This window comes from Ambystoma mexicanum, chromosome 1q (genome assembly GCF_040938575.1).
Source record: "Ambystoma mexicanum isolate Mex_15411 chromosome 1q, UKY_AmexF1_1, whole genome shotgun sequence".
NCBI classification, from domain to species: domain Eukaryota; kingdom Metazoa; phylum Chordata; class Amphibia; order Caudata; family Ambystomatidae; genus Ambystoma; species Ambystoma mexicanum.
Genome location: NC_090922.1, coordinates 1,295,138,886 through 1,295,155,339, shown reverse-complemented (window position 1 = coordinate 1,295,155,339; position 16,454 = coordinate 1,295,138,886). Strand labels below are relative to the sequence as shown.

The 16,454-nt window shown below is 47.3% G+C and overlaps 1 protein-coding gene across 1 annotated transcript in view; it reads right to left on the bottom strand.

Annotated features, from left to right (window-relative positions):
• The window catches only part of DHCR24 (24-dehydrocholesterol reductase), a 187,728-nt gene that overhangs the window by 26,805 nt on the left and 144,469 nt on the right, over nt 1–16,454 (bottom strand). The window contains exon 8 of the mRNA XM_069642118.1: nt 6,574–6,752. Within this exon, the coding sequence (XP_069498219.1) occupies nt 6,574–6,752 (179 nt within the window). The remainder of the gene's footprint in view (nt 1–6,573; nt 6,753–16,454) is intronic.

The following is a 16,454-nucleotide window of genomic DNA, read 5'->3' as shown; positions in this document are numbered from 1 at the left end:
CAAAAATACTGTTACTGGGTAAACACGACGAAAAAAATGCAAACAAATGGGAGGGGTTGCTCCTGGCAACAGCCGCAGGAATGATGAAGCGAAATATCGCACAGAAGAACAAGTTACTTCTTACCTTGTAACGTTTTTTCAATGGGATGTTCCTCCGACGTATTCCTTATCTATGATATTTGTATCTCCAGCTTGCTGGCCTCGGAAAAATGTTTTCCCAGTAGAGGGCGACGTCGAGTAGGTGCTCCTTGACTGCCACCGAATCGACGTCATCATGCCTATAAATGGCCACGCGCAGCTTCCGTTGCTCAGTTCCGTTTTGTAGAGTAAAGTAGTTATTGTATGAATGGTTACTACCCTTGAAGGAGCGTAAGCTGCAACCACAAGGGAAATGTTACTGCGGGGAGGGATGGGAGGGGCGATAAGGAATACGTCGGAGGAACATCCCATCCAAAGAACGTTACAAGGTAAGAAGTAACTTGTTCTTCGAAGGGATTGTGTCCTCCGACTTATTCCTTATCTATGATAGACTCCCACAGCAGTGGTATGTGATTGGAGGCGGGAGTAAGAGATGCCATGATTACCCTTTAAGAATGAACAGAGTGTAACACAGCTTTGCCAAATCTAGTCTCTTGACTAGAGGAGGAATCCAGGCTATAAAATTTGGTAAAGGTATGTGCGGACGACCATGTGGCAGCCGCACATATGTCTCTAATTGGTACCCCTCTTTGAAGAGCTGAGGATGCTGCGATACCCCTGGTCGAATGAGCCCTTAGATTTTGAGGGGGCTCTTTCCCTGCCAGTTTGTAGCATTCCAGAATGGCTTAAATAATCCATCTGGAGATGGTTTGTTTGGTTATTGGTAATCCTAACTTATGTCCTGCGTAACCTACAAAGAGTTGGTCTGCTTGTCTAATTTTAGCAAGTCTACTGATATAAAAACTAAAGGCTCGCTTAGGGTCCAGCCTGTGTAGTCTCTCTTCCTCTTTCCCCGGATGGGGAGGAGGATAGAATGAAGGTAGAGTAATCTTCTGAGTAATGTGAAATTCCGAAACTACCTTTGGGAGGAAGTTAGGCTTCACCTGTAGCACTACTTTGTCCTTGTGAAAAGTTGTATGAAGAGGTTTACAAGACAGGGCTTGTATCTCGCTAACCCTTCTAGCAGATGTTAATGCTACCAATAAAACAGTTTTGAGGGTGAGAAACGTCAATGAACAAGAGTGGAGTGGTTCAAAAGGAGCACCCTTTAGGAAGTTTAAAACTAGATTTAAGTCCCATAAAGGAACTTGGAATGGTCTTGGAGGGTAAACATTAGTTAGACCTTTCAGGTATTGTATTACCAATGGAATTTTGAAATACGATGGCTCCTCTGCAGTGCGCTTAAAGATCGATAGCGCTGCGAGATAGCCCTTAATAGTGCCAATTTGAAGGCCCGAATTTGCCAAATAAAGTAAGAAGGATAACACCGCAGGTGTACCACATGAAAAGGGTTCGATATTCTTTTCTTTGCACCAGCTGCAAAATTTATTCCAACGGCAGCGGTATAGAGTCTTAGTTGCTGGTCTTCTGGCCGAAAGCAACACCTCCATGACGTCATCTGAAAGGTCCCAATCCTTGTACCTCAACCTTTCAGATACCAAGCGAGAAGGTTGAGGGTCTTGATGGCTGGATGGAGAACCTGACCTCCCTTCTGCGAGAGAAGATCCTCTCTGTACGGTAGACGAATTGGAGGACAGATGGACATGTCCAGAAGGTTCGGGTACCACATTCTCATGGCCCAATCCGGGGAAATTAGGATCATGGTCTTCCGAAACCTTCTCAACCTCCTGATCATTTGAGGAATGACAGGGACCGGAGGAAACGCGTACAGAAGTGGGAACTCCCAGTCCACTACGAACGCGTCTCCTAGAGCTCCTCTCGGGGGAAATTCCCTTGAGCAAAAACTGTCGCAGTTCCTGTTGATACTGGTGGCGAACAGATCCACTTGAGGGGTTCCCCAAAGGGCGAAGATCTCTTGAAGGACTTCCTGAGCTATCTCCCATTCGTGGGAGACTGTGTTCTGCCTGCTCAGAGCGTCCGCTGTCAAGTTCTTCTCTCCGGCGAGGTGAATTGCTGATAGAGCGATTCCTTCCTGAATTGCCCAAAACCAGAGCTGCATCGCCTCGCTGCACAGTGGCAGTGACCCTACGCCTCCTCTTTTGTTGAGGTAGTGCATGGCCACTGTATTGTCCGTCATTATCAGGACGTTTCTCCCCCGTACAGACGGCAGAAAAGCCTTCAGTGCCAGTCTGATGGCTCTCAGCTCCAACAGGTCGATGTGTAGTCTGGACTCCGATGGAGACCAACGACCGCTGATGGTCAAGTCGTTGGCATGGGCTCCCCACCACATGAGTGAGGCGTCTGTGACTACTGTTATCTCCGGCCATGGTTGCCAAAACAGTTCTCCTTTCAAGATGTTCTCTGGAGAAGCCCAACATTGAAGGTCGTGGGCTACCTTGTCCGGAATCCGGAGGAGATCTGCCATCCTCCCTGAGAATTGTGACCACTGAGTCCTCAGTGCCCACTGAAGGGATCTCATTCTCAGGCGAGCCTCTGGCACAAGGAATATGCAGGATGCCATGAGGCCTAGCAACCTCAAAAAGTTGTAGGCTGGGAGACGTTGGGCATTTTGAAACCTGGTGACCATCTGCAGAATATCTTGAGCCCTCACCTCTGGTGACGAGGCTTTTCCCAGGGACGTGTCCAGGACTGCTCCAATGAACTGGAGTCTCTGTGATGGTATCATCTGTGACTTCTTTAAATTGAGGGAGAAGCCCAGCCTGTGAAGGGAGTGGCAGACATAATCTAGTTGGATCCGAGCTTGTTCCGAAGAAACTGCTCTGATCAACAAATCGTCCAGGTAGGGCTAGACGTGAATCCCTTCCCTCCTTAGACTTGCAGCCACAACCGACATTATCTTGGTGAAGACCCTCGGGGCGGAGGTCAGCCCAAATGGCAGAACTCGAAATTGATAATGAGAGTTGCCAATTGCGAACCTCAGGTACTTCCTGTGCTTGGGATGGATAGGCACATGGAAATTAGCATCCTGAAGGTCCAGAGATACCAACCAGTCCTGAAGCTGGAGGGCCTGAAGGATCTGAGAGAGAGTTACCATCTTGAACTTGTCCTTCCTGAGGAACTTGTTCAATTCTCGTAAGTCCAGGATGGGTCTCAGTCCTCCGTCTTTCTTTAGTATGAGAAAGTAGGGGAGTACCAGCCCTTGTTCCTGTCCGCTACAGGTACCGGTTCTATGGCACCTTTCTATAGCAGGCCTACAACTTCCTGCAAGAGGAGCGGATCCGGCACTTTCAGAGAGCTGTTCCCTGGTGGATGTCTCTGAGGGATGCGTAGAAAAGGCAGGCAGTAACCTTGGGCAACTGTCTCCAATGCCCAAGCATCTGACGTAATAGCCTGCCATTCCGCCAGATGGTGAGTTAACCTGCCCCCTACAGGTGTCTTGTGATGGGAGACCTCAGAGTGGTTTGGGAGCGGCTGATGCAGTTGCCGAAGGTAAAGCGGCTCCTGCTGATGCGGCTTTCTTTCCTTTACCCCGTCCACCACGGGTAAATTTTCCTTGGCCTCTTTGAGTCAGCCGTCCTCTGCCTCTTCCATATGAGGAATAATAGCGAAAGGACCTTCCTCTCCAAGAGGATCCTGAGGGACGAAAATTAGTTTGTCGGATTGCAGCTCCTAGTGACTTAGCTGCTGCTTTAGATGTTTGTAGTTTTTCCAAACTGTCATCCGCCTTTTTACCAAATAGGGAAGAACCGTCAAAGGGCATATTTAAAAGTCTGGCCTGTACGTCAGAAGCAAAGCCGGACTTTCTCAACCACGCATGCCTGCGGATTGTGGTACTTGCCGCCATGGCCCTGCTGATACTGTCAGCATAATCAATGCCAGTTTGAAGGGACTCACACATTGCATCTTTACTATCTCTGATGATATTTAAAAATGCGTCCCTTTCTTCTCCTTCCGGTATGCAGTCAGCCGCCGATGAAGCACACTCCCAAAGAGTGTGGCTGAACCTAGCGAGCGTACAAGTTGCATTAATGCTACAGGCTGAGAAGACTTTCTTAGCCATGGCATCATATTTATTATCATCCCTATCCTGAGGAGCAGTGGGATAAGCAGAAGTACTGCCTGATGAAGTTGCAGCCTGGACCACAAGACTCTCTGGAGTAGGGTTCTTAGATAGGTATTCAGGGTCAGAGGCAGATACCCTATATTTCGCTGACAACTTCTTGTTAAGCGCAGGGACAACTTCGGGAGTTTCCCAGTTAGTCAAAATCTTTCTTTGTAAAGCAGAATGAAAGGGAACCACAGGATCCTCCTGTGGACCTTTATCCAGAATATCTGTGAGGTCATCTGTTGAAAAACAGGTGAAGGCGCAGACCAACCCATGAACTCCATAATTCTAGACATTAGGGTTCTATAAGGGGTATCAGCATGTTCCCCTGGGTCTGGTTTGACAGATTCCACTTCTGGGGAAGTGTCTAGGCCACTTGCTTCCTGTAATGCATCCTGAAGGTCTTTCAACCTTCTTTCCTCAGAGGCAAAAGTCTCTGGTTCAGGTAATGTGGTCCTCTGCAGCCCAAAAGGCCTTTCTTGATCAGAATCTTCCCTTTCTTCAAAAATTGAAGTTAAGGGGGGATGCTCTGGTCTGTGAAATGGTATAAAACCCATCTCTAAGGCAGAGGGAGCCATCATCAGTGGCCTTGAAAAGGTCGATGTCGTCAACGCCGATGTAAAAAACCTCGAAGGCGCCGACAAAGGCGTCGAGAAAACTGGAAGAGGCCTCGAAGAACTCGAGAGGATTGGAATCCTGCTCGAGGATGTCGACGACGTTCTCAACGTCGTGTCGGAGGCTCTCGGTGTAACGGTTGGCTGTGGAGTAGCCGTGGGTCTTTCTTTTATCGGCGTCGACTCGATCGACGGGTGCGTCGAAGAACCCTTCGATAACGGCGCCATCGACGCCGTTCTATGCTTCGAAGTGGCTTTCGACGATGGCGTTGAAGATGCTTTACTTCCCGATGGCTCATGGCGCTTTCGGGTCGACTCTTTCGCCGGGTGCTTCGACTCGCGGCGTTTCGATTTTTTGGGCTTTTCACCCGGGGTATCACCCTCAGCTGACTTCGAGGGGGACGAGGCCGCTTTCTCGAAGACGCTTAGCATCTTTTTTCTGAATTCCTCCCACTCAGCTTGAGAGCTGTGTTTAGTGGGGCAATTTACTCTTTCAGGGGAACTAGAAGACGACGATAAAGGGGATCTTCTTCGTCTTTTTTTCGAGTGTCTAGACCTCGACGAGTGGTGGGAGCCACTTCGAGACCTAGACCGAGAATGCTTTCGAAGGTGAGGAGACGAATGTCTCGACTCTACCGCGGAAACTTTCGAGGAAGTTAAAATTGACTTACCTCTCTCGAGCTTCCCCTCACGCTCCTTGAAGGCTTTCGCCGTCATGGATAGGCATTCCTCACACTCCGAACACTGGTGTTCGATTCCCATACACCACAAACATATCCTGTGAGGATCCGTCAACGACATTTTCTTCCCACAGTCTCGGCATTTTTTGAAACCGGACTGAGGAGTCGTCGGGTCGGAGGAGGAAGCCATCGAGTACGAGTCGGTTTTCTCGAGGAAATATGAATATATATCGACTGATGAACTGAGCAACGGTATTCCGAGGCACACGAAGCGCGGAAAAACGGAACTGAGCAACGGAAGCTGCGCGTGGCCATTTATAGGCATGGTGACGGCGGCGGCGTCGATACGGTGGCCGTCGAGGAGCACCTACTCGACGGACGTCGACGCACAGCGCCCTCTACTGGGAAACATTTTTTCCGAGGCCAGCAAGCTGGAGATACAAATATCATAGATAAGGAATACGTCGGAGGACACAATCCCTTCGAAATGGGGCGCTCCGGAATCTCCGACATTGGATCAGTGTGCAGACGATATGGACACATGTGCAATGTTGGAACACAGAGTCTACAAGGCAAGGGGCTGTCCCAGTAAAGCTTTCAAAATCTGGGGGAAATGGGAGGAACGTGACTCCCCGTAATCTCTTATACCTCAAAAGAACATGCCTTATGGACACATGGAGGTGGCTATAGAGAGGAATCATCGGACTTTAACCATACTTTATTATTGATTCACTCTTTGAATGCATATGTTTTGATTTTGTTTCTTTGTTTTCTTGTTAATTGTGATTGTTGTTAAAATCAATAAAACATATTATTTAAAAAAAAAAAGATATGCATAGACAATCCAACAAAAAAACACCTTTTTGATAATATTCCTTTTCTTAATGCAAACGTTCATGAAACTTCACCAAATTTGTTGGGATTGTTCGGGCCCGGGCAGATCAGTTCCACGACAAATTTGGTGAACTTTCATGGATGGACACGAACAAAAGGTACAGGGAATTTATTTTTTATTTTCCTACAAATGTGGTCTTAACTATACACACAAATTAGATTAACATCCCATACTTTTATAGTAGTAGATGCTGCCGGAACATTCTGATATTTCACTTACCCATGCACATCTCTCACATATTTTTCCAGTTGTCGCATCGATGCCTTGGCTTCAAAGTGCTTTCTTTGGGGCTCTCCATATGCTCCTATATCTACATAGAGTTCGGCCTCATCTGCTTTAGGGTGTACCATGCCTGGCTGACTGGGCAATATGAAAGGACAAAGCCACAGTGGGTAAACCTGCAAGATATAAGCAGAATAATGGCATAAGGAAGAAGGCAGACGTGTTCAATTAAGGCATTTTGTCTTCCATAGTACCCTGGAATATTATATCGTGAAAAGACATACTGTACCCAACAATATGTTAAATCAAGCAACATATAAACCTATTGCCAACAGAAAATAAAGCTCACACGAAAAATTCAACAAAAGGTTATTATCACAAAGTAGGACGAAGAACAGAGAGAAGTAGTATATATGAGGCCTCAGGCCAGGTCGTTATATATATATCCAGCAGCAAGATGCCTGGGAGGGAAGCAAGATGCCAGTTATTTTTAGCATTGAGAGAAAAGCTCTGTATATCGCAAGCGAATATTCATTCTACACATTATATCCGATGATGCTATTAATAGACATGCAGGAAACTGGGTTGAAACTACATATCCCAGCTTTTTTAAGCCACAGAGGAACCTCAAGCACGAGTCATACACATATCACATACTAGTTAGTGACATTGAGCAGAACATTTTCAAGTCGCTATTTATAAGTAGAAAAAAAAAATCGAAAGCAGGGTTACTGTACATTTTTAAAGTTAGTTACTAGAGTGTGCGTGCTCTAAGCATAGCCATACTACAGAGTTCAGCCACGCACAGTTTTATGCAGCTACCCTTCGGAAACCATTGTAGCCGTGTTCTCATCTGAACTCGTTTGTTACAAGTCCTCGGCGAGCTAGTCGAGTTTTTCTTGTATCTATCATCTAACAAAATGTGTTTATTATTTTGAGGATGTTGTGTTTAATCCCAATATCCGAAACCGCAAAATAATGTAAACAGATGACAAAAGTTGGTTTTACCATCTTTGTCTTGTTATCGCCTCGCAATTTTTGAAGTTGTAATAATGTTGGGGAGGCCGGTATTGGAAGTGTGAATTAATTGTATTTTAATAATGTATTAATTGTAATAATGATGAAGATGTTGGTCTGGTACGATAAAAAAAAAATCTATTTTAGATTTTGTTAATGTGAAAGGTTTGTAAGAACAATTAAAAAAAAAAGGTAATAGATTAAGACTGAAAACCATTAAAAATGTGTGCACAGGCGGCATTTAAAAGAGAGATGGAATTGTCCAGAGTCGTTTCAATACTAAAATGTGGTAGGAGACTAGGTATTGTTGGGGTTAAATGGATTGATTAGGATGGGTGACAGGAAGACTAAGTTAGGGCGCCACTGAAGAGAAAACGTTTTCAAGTCGAACGTTTCTTTTACTTCTAAATAAAGGACACCCTACTACACCCTGAAGCTCAGTCCCTACCATAGCCACACCGTTTTTAGTTTGGGCTATTAGGTGGTGCCCAAGCGCCATTTATCGGTCCAAACTAATTCATTTCCATACAGGTAGGAAGGAAATGGCATATGAGGACTGACACAGTTTATGGGTGTTTGGTTGTTTACCTACCCATTGATTGCCTATGGCCATGCTAATCCCAATGGACATTCCCACCTATTGCCTGTCCCTCCCCTCCCCTCCAAAGCACTCCCTCCTGGTATCTCTTTCAGCTTGTTCTATCAAGCAGTAGCATCTCATGTTCACCTGCCAATGTCCTTTCTAAGCAGTCTGTTGAGAATGAATAGCATAATTGCAGCAGCAAATGGCTACTGGTGTAATATAAATGCCTTAAAACAAGCAATGACAAAGCCAACAGTTTTGGCATGAGGTATTAGGCACTATCATCATATGCCCAGGTAGTCACTCCATTTTTCACCTACGGCAATCTTATGGACGGGTAATACCATTATATCAGTGTCTAGCAAATGCCTATCCCACACCTACACAAAAGCCTAAACTGTTACCTTTGCCAAAGCTTTTTGTTTTTGCCAGTCAGGGCGCTGCCAGTTTATGCCTGCCAATGCCACATGGCAGCGATTTGGTGAGTGGAGTGTACTGCATATAGCTACGGACACAGATACTTCTGGTGCTACTAAACCCCTCCTTCACCCAATCAATCCTGGGAAATGTTGTGGACCTATAGTATGACGCCCCACCTTACCATTTATGGATTTATTTAATTACTTATAACGCACCCCTTCACCGACGAGGACATCATGACACTACTGGGAGGTGGGCAGGAAAGGAGCAAGAAAACAAACAAAAACAGAGGAAATACTAAAAAAGAAAAGTCTTCAAGGCAAGGCGAAACTGGAGGCACTCATGTGTGGCACACAGTGCCAGCGGGACAGAGTTCCAGAGCCTAGCAGCCACAACAGAGAAGGTAAGTCCCCCCCACTGCTCCCCCGACCTCGAGAAGTGAACACGGGGGACTTGTACCGAGAGCAAGGATGTCGGGGAGGGCTGAAGGGAGGTCCTCGACTACCAGGTCTCCCTATTCCCTCCCCGTTTCCAGGCATACTGGTGGCAAGGGTAGTGTTCACTCTACCTGACACTGGACAGTTCAAAGGGGCTCTGGGAGAGAAACTCTGTGGGTTCTAGCCCCTAACATATACCAAGTTTGGCGCATATCCGAATGTAGACTCCAGTCTCAGCTTAGTTAGTTTCCTGGATCGCTATTGGGGTCAGACTAGAGCTTGAAAGGATTATGAAAGGGATGACTGACCAATGGGAACAACACAGGTCTGTCAAATGAGGGCGTCTCCACCACCAGGCTGTCCATCCTCTTATATGGAAGTTTTCCTGAGGTAATCGTGAGTTCCTCCAAACCCTGTGATTGGCCGAGGAAACTGTAAAAGGCAGTAGGAGAATCTTGGAGAAATATATGATAGCTGACAAAACCTTCAGAAGAGAAGAACAAGTTACTTCTTACCTTGTAACGTTCTTTCGATGGGATGTTCCTCCGACGTATTCCTTATCTTTGATAATACGTCTCCAGCTTGCTGGCCTCGGAAATTTTTTATGTAGAGGGCACTGCGCGTCGACGTCCCCCGACGGCTACCGTATCGGTGCCGACGTCACCATGCCCATAAATAGCCACGTGCGGCGTCCGTTGCTCAGTTCCGTTTTGTAGTATAAGAAAAGTCATGCCTGAAATGGTTATTGACCTTGAAGGAGCGTAAGCTGCAACCACAAGGGAAGTATTACTGCGGGGATGGATGGGAGGGGCGATAAGGAATACGTTGGAGGAACATCCCATCGAAAGAATGTTACAAGGTAAGAAGTAACTTGTTCTTCGAAGGGATTGTGTCCTCCGACGTATTCCTTATCTTTAATAGACTCCCATAGCAGTGGCATGTAATTGGAGGTGGGAGTAAGAATGTCATGTATCCCTTTAGGGATGGACCGAATGTAATACGGCTTTGCCAAATTTGGTGTCTTGACTAGGGGAGGAATCCAGGTAGTAAAAAATTTGTGAATGTATGTGCGGACGACCATGTGGCAGCCGCACATATGTCTCTGACCGGTACCCCTCTTTGGATGGCCGAAGAGGCTGCGATACTCCTGGTTGAATGAGCCCTAAGATTTTGGGGTGGCTCTTTCCCTGCCAGTTTGTAACATTCCAGAATGGCCGAAATAATCCACCTGGAAATGGTTTGTTTTGTTATGGGTAATCCCAACTTGTGACCTGAGTATCCTACAAACAGTTGGTCTGCTTGCCTGATCCTAGCCATTCTGCTGATGTAAAAGCTTAGAGCTCACCTTGGGTCCAGCCTATGTAGCCTTTCTTCCTCTTTCCCCGGATGGGGAGGAGGGTAGAACGAAGGTAAGGTAATTTTCTGAGTAATATGAAATTCAGAAACCACCTTTGGGAGGAAATTAGGCTTCACCTGTAGGACAACTTTGTCCTTGTGGAAAATTGTATGTGGGGGTTTACAGGAGAGAGCTTGTAGCTCGCTCACCCTCCTAGCAGATGTTAGTGCTACCAATAGGATAGTTTTAAGCGTGAGAAATCTCAGCGAACAAGAGTGAACTGGTTCGAATGGAGTGCCCATTAGGAAGTTTAAGACTAAATCGAAGTCCCATAAGGGAACTTGGAATGGTTTTGGAGGATAAACATTAGTTAATCCCTTGAGAAATTGTATCACTAGAGGTAGTTTGAAATACAATGGTTCCTCCGCAGTGCGCTTGAAGATTGAAAGCGCTGCGAGATAGCCTTTTACAGTGCCAACTTGACGGCCTGAGTTTGCCAAGTAGATTAGAAACGATAACACCGTTGGTGTACCACATGAAAAAGGGTTGATATTCCCTTTTCTACACCAGTTGCAAAATTTGTTCCAACGGCAGTGGTATAAAGTCTTTGTTGCTGGCCTTCTGGCCGAAAGCGACACATCCATGACGTCATCAGGGAGGTCCCAATCCTTGTACCTCACCCTTTCAGAAGCCAAGCGTGAAGGTTGAGGGTTCTGATGTCGGGATGGAGAACCTGACCTCCATTCTGCGAGAGAATATTCTCTGAGTGGAAGACGGATTGGAGGGCAGATGGACATATCTAGAAGGTCCGGGTACCACGTTCTCCTGGCCCAGTCCGGGGCAATTAGGATCATGGTTTTCCGGAATCTTCTCAACCTCTTGATAATTTGAGGAATAACAGGGACTGGTGGAAACGCGTAAAGGAGTGGAAACTCCCAGTCCACTACGAACGCGTCTCCTAAAGCTCTTCTCGGGGGAAATTCCCTTGAACAGACCAGATCGCACTTCCTGTTGGTGCTTGTGGCGAACAGATCCACCTGAGGGGTTCCCCAAAGGGTGAAGATCTCTTGAAGGACTTCCTGAGGTAGCTCCCACTCGTGGGAGACTGTGCTCTGCTTGCTCAGAGCGTCCGCTGTCAAGTTCTTCTCTCCGGCTAGGTGGACTGCCGATAGAGAGATTCCTTCCTGAATTGCCCAAAACCAGAGCTGCATTGTCTCTCTGCACAGTGGCAGTGACCCTACGCCTCCTCTTTTGTTGAGGTAGTGCATGGCCACCGTGTTGTCCGTCATTATCAGGACATTTCTCCCCTGTACTGATGGCAGGAAAGCTTTCAGCGCTAGTCTGATCGCTCTCAGCTCCAATAGGTTGATGTGTAGTCTGGACTCCGATGGAGACCAACGACCGCTGATGGTCAAGTCGTTGGCATGGGCTCCCCACCCCGTGAGTGAGACGTCTGTGACTACTGTTATCTCCGGCCATGGTTGCCAAAACAGTTCTCCTTTCAAGATGTTCTCTGGATAGGCCCACCATTGAAGGTCGCGGGCTACCTTGTCCGGAATCCGGAGGAGATGTGTCATTCTCCCTGAGAATTACGACCACTGAGTTCTCAATGCCCACTGAAGAGATCTCATTCTCAGGCGAGCCTCTGGCACAAGGAAGATGCAGGATGCCATGAGGCCTAGCAACCTCAAAAAGTTGAAGGCTGGGAGACGTTGGTTATTTTGAAACTTGTTGACCATCTGCAGAATATCTTGAGCCCTCACCTCTGGTGGCGAGGCTTTTCCCAGGGGAAGTGTCCAGGACCGCTCAATTGAACTGGAGTCTCTGTGATGGTATCATCTGTGACTTCTTTAAATTGAGGGAGAAGCCCAGTTTGTGAAGGAAGTGGCAGACATAATCTAGCTGGATCTGACCTTGTTCCGAATATACAGCTCTGATCAGCCAATCGTCCAGGTAGGGGTAGACGTGGATCCCTTTCCTCCTTAGATTCGCAGCCACTACCGACATTAGCTTGGTGAAGACCCTCGGGGCGGAGGTCAGCCCAAATGGCAGAACTCGAAAATTGATAATGAGAGTCGGCAATTGCGAACCTCAGGTATTTCCTGTGTTTGGGATGGATTGGCACATGGATATAAGCATCCTGAAGGTCCAGAGATACCAGCCAGTCCTGGAGCTGGAGGGCCTGAAGGATCTGAGAGAGAGTTACCATCTTGAACTTGTCCTTCCTGAGGAACTTGTTCAATTCTCGTAAGTCCAGGATGGGTCTCAGTCCTCCGTCCTTCTTTGGTATAAGAAAGTAGGGAGAGTACCAGCCCTTTTTCCTGTCCGCTACAGGTACCGGTTCTATGGTACCTTTCTCTAGCAGGTCTATAATTTCCTGCAAGAGGAGCGGATCTGGAACTTTTAGAGAGCTGTGCCCCTGTGGATGACTGAGGAATGTGTAGAAAGGGTAGGCATTAACCCTGGGCAACTGTCTCCAATGCCCAAGCATCTGACGTTATAGCCTGCCATTCCGTCAGATGGTGAGTTAACCTGCCCCCTACAGGTGTTTTGTGTGGAAAGACCTCAGAGTGGTTTGGGGGGGCTGATGCAGATGCTGAGGGTAAAGAGGCACCTGCTGCTGCTGCGGCTTTAGTACTTTTGACCTATCCACCTCGGGTGGATCTCCTTTGGCCTCTTTGAGCCGGCTGTCCTCTGCCTTTCCCGAATGCGGAATAATAGCGAAAGGACTTTCCTCTTCCAGAGGTTCCTGAGGGGCGAAAAGGAGTTTGGCGGATTGCAGCTCCTAACGAGTTTGCCGCTGCTTTAGATGTCTGCAACTTTTCCAGACTGTCATCAGCCTTTTTTCCGAATAATGAAGAGCCGTCAAAGGGCATATTCAAAAGTCTGGCCTGTACATCTGGAGCAAAGCCAGACTTTCACAACCATGCATGCCTGCGGAATCGATGCCAGCTTGAAGTGACTCGCACATGGCATCTTTGCCATCTTGAATAATGTTAAGGAAGCCTTCCCTTTCCTCTCATTCGGGTAAGCAGTCAGCCGCTGATGAAGCACACTCCCACAGTGTGTGACTGAACCTGGCGAGCGTACAGGTGGCGTTGATGGACTTCAATGCCATACTACAAGCAGAGAAGACTTTCTTTGCCATAGACTCGTACCTCTTGTCATCTCTATCCTGTGGGACAGTAGGGTAAGCGGTCCTGCTGCTTGATGAAGTTGCCGCTTGGACCACCAGGCTCTCTGGAGTCGGGTGTTTTGATAAGTATTCAGGGTCAGCTGCAGCTACCCTATACTTGGCTGACAATCTTTTATTGACAGCAGGGATAACTTCAGGAGTTTCCCAATTAGATGAAATCTTTCTTTGTAAGGCTGCATGGAAGGGGACCACAGGATCCTCCTGTGGACCTTTTTCTAATGTGTCTGTCAGGTCATCCTGTTGAAAAACAGGCAAAGGCGCAGACCAACCCATAAATTCAATAATCCTTGCCATCTATAGGGTGTTTCGGCATGTTCCCCTGGGTCTGGCTTAACAAATTCCACTTCTGGGGAAGTGTCCAGCCCACTTGCCTCATGTAATGACTCATGTAGGTCTTTCAACCTTCTTTCCTCAGAGGTGAAATCCTCTGAAACAGGTAGTGTGGTCCTCTGCAACCCGAGAGTTTCCTGGTCAGAATCTTCCCCTTCTTCATAAATTGAAGATAATCCAGGGTACTCTGACCTCTGAAATGGTGTAAACCCCATTTCTAAGGCAGAAGGAGCCAAACTCGTCATTATTGGGCGAGAAAAAGTCGATGTCGTTGACGCCGATGCAACAGGCTTCGAAGGCGCCGAGAACAGCGTCGAGAAAACTGGAAGAGGCCACGAAGAACGCGAGAGGATCGGGATCCTACTCGAGGATGTCGACGAGGGTCTCGGCGTCGTGCCGGAGGCTCTTGGAATCACCGTTGGCTGTGGAGTAGCCGTGGTCTTCTCTTTCATCGGCGTCGATGTCGGCGTCGACGATGGTGTCGAGTCGATCGACCGATGCGTCGAAGAACCCTTCGACAACGGCGTTGATGGCGCTGATCCATGCGTCGAAGGGATCTTCGACGACGGCCTCGAAGACGGTGCCTTCTTACCCGATGACCCGTGGCGCTCTTGGGTGGAATGTTTCGCCGGGTGCAGCGACTCGCAGCGTTTTGATTTTTTGGGTTTTTCACCCGGGGTATCACCCTCAGCTGTCTTCGAGGGGGTCGAGGCTGCTTTCTCGAAGACGCTACAATGGTGCTCGGCTCCCAAGCACCACAAGCCGAGCCTGTGTGGATCCATTATCGAAATTTTTTTACCGTAGTCTCGACATTTTTTTAAGCCGGATCGCGGCGTTGTCGGTTCCGATGAAGATGCCATCGAGAACAAGTTGGTATATTCGAGTAGATGTAGAAGGTTTATCTGACTGAACTGAGCAACGATGTTCCGAGGCCCCACAAAGCACGGAAAAACGGAACTGAGCAACGGACGCCGCGTTTGGCTATTTATGGGCATGGTGACGTTGGCGCCGATACGGTGGCTGTCGAGGGACATCGACTCGGCGGACGTCGACGCGCAACGCCCGCTACAGAAAAAATTTGCGAAGCCATCAAGCTGGAGACGTATTATCAAAGATAAGGAATACGTCGGAGGACACAATCCCTTCGAAGGGCCAAGCTACTCCCTGATCTCATGGGGACTTTAAAGATGCTTTATTCAATCCTGCATTTGAGGGGTGGCGAAGGGTGCTGGGGAGATAGTCTGTTTGCCTCTATCCAAGAACAGTGCTACAGTGCTCTTTTTCTTCACAGCCCATATCTAAACATATATTTAAGAACTAAGAAATAGCCTAAAATGAAGTAGATGTTTAAACTAGAATGTAAAGGATTACTAGATAACCCAATTGCCAAACACAGCAACTCTGTAACACACAGGATCTTGACAATTCACCTATATGTAGATGCCACCAAAATGGGTCTACCGTTTACCTCAACCTTTCCTGCCATGGTGGACTGGTCTACTGGCTTATGCAAGGATATTGTCCACTGGGAACCTATTATATCATACATCATTGCCTACTCTTCTCAATCACTTGTCTGTGTCACAACAATCCCCTCTTCAACCTCTCTCATATCCTTCTGCAATTAGTTGACCCGGAAGCGGCCCGCAAGTGGGCTGTCCACGCTCATTGGCTAGGAGAGTCTCTGAACCCTCTGCACTGCGTCCGTCGGCGTGTGGAAGACGCACTAGGACCGAAACTTGATACTGGAATTACGAGGTGTGCAAAGTAATTGTTTTGGACTTCATTCTATCTTCTTGTATTATCTGGTCTACTTGTTGTTTGCTCTGTTGAGGTAGCGCATTGTAATAAAGTTCTTTCTTGATTGCAGGTCCGCCCCCGGTCCGCGCTGCGTCACTGCAGCCCTCTATTTCTTGGTCATGCTTGCACACCCCGCGCGCGCACCCGGAAGTGGCCGGCAAGTGGGCTGTTTGTTTTGCGGCAGGGGCACAGGAAAGCTTTATCTTCATATGGAGATGTCTGGTAAATATACTTCTCTTTGTATTTAGCAGAATGAGTATTTGTGGCAAAATAATATCAATGACATGGGATGAAAATGTATTTCCGTGGATAGTATAGTGTATTCATGCTTAAGGGTATTGCCGTGCTTAAGTCATATTGTGCTCATTTGCTCTATGAGAAATTATGTTATGAGGGATACTTTGAAGTGAAACAAAGAATATTACATGCAAGAATTGAGAGAAAGTTTACTTCTGTAGGGCCTAAAACAAACAAGACACATGGGTATGGCACAAGCATCAGTGTTACCATTGCCAGGCTCCTCTGATACTGATGATGATCTTATTGAATGTGCACAACAGCGTTTCTTAGATAGTGAAGTACGTATCGCTGAAGTGGCAGGGAACAACACAGAGATGATACATGAGTCCTCGCAATAATTGTTTGTTGAGGAAAGAGATGGGGATTCTGTTGTTACCAAGAATAGCGATTATGCAAAGCCCATTAGAACAACCAAACACTTATGTGATACTAATCACTCTTTTCTCGACACTCCGCCTA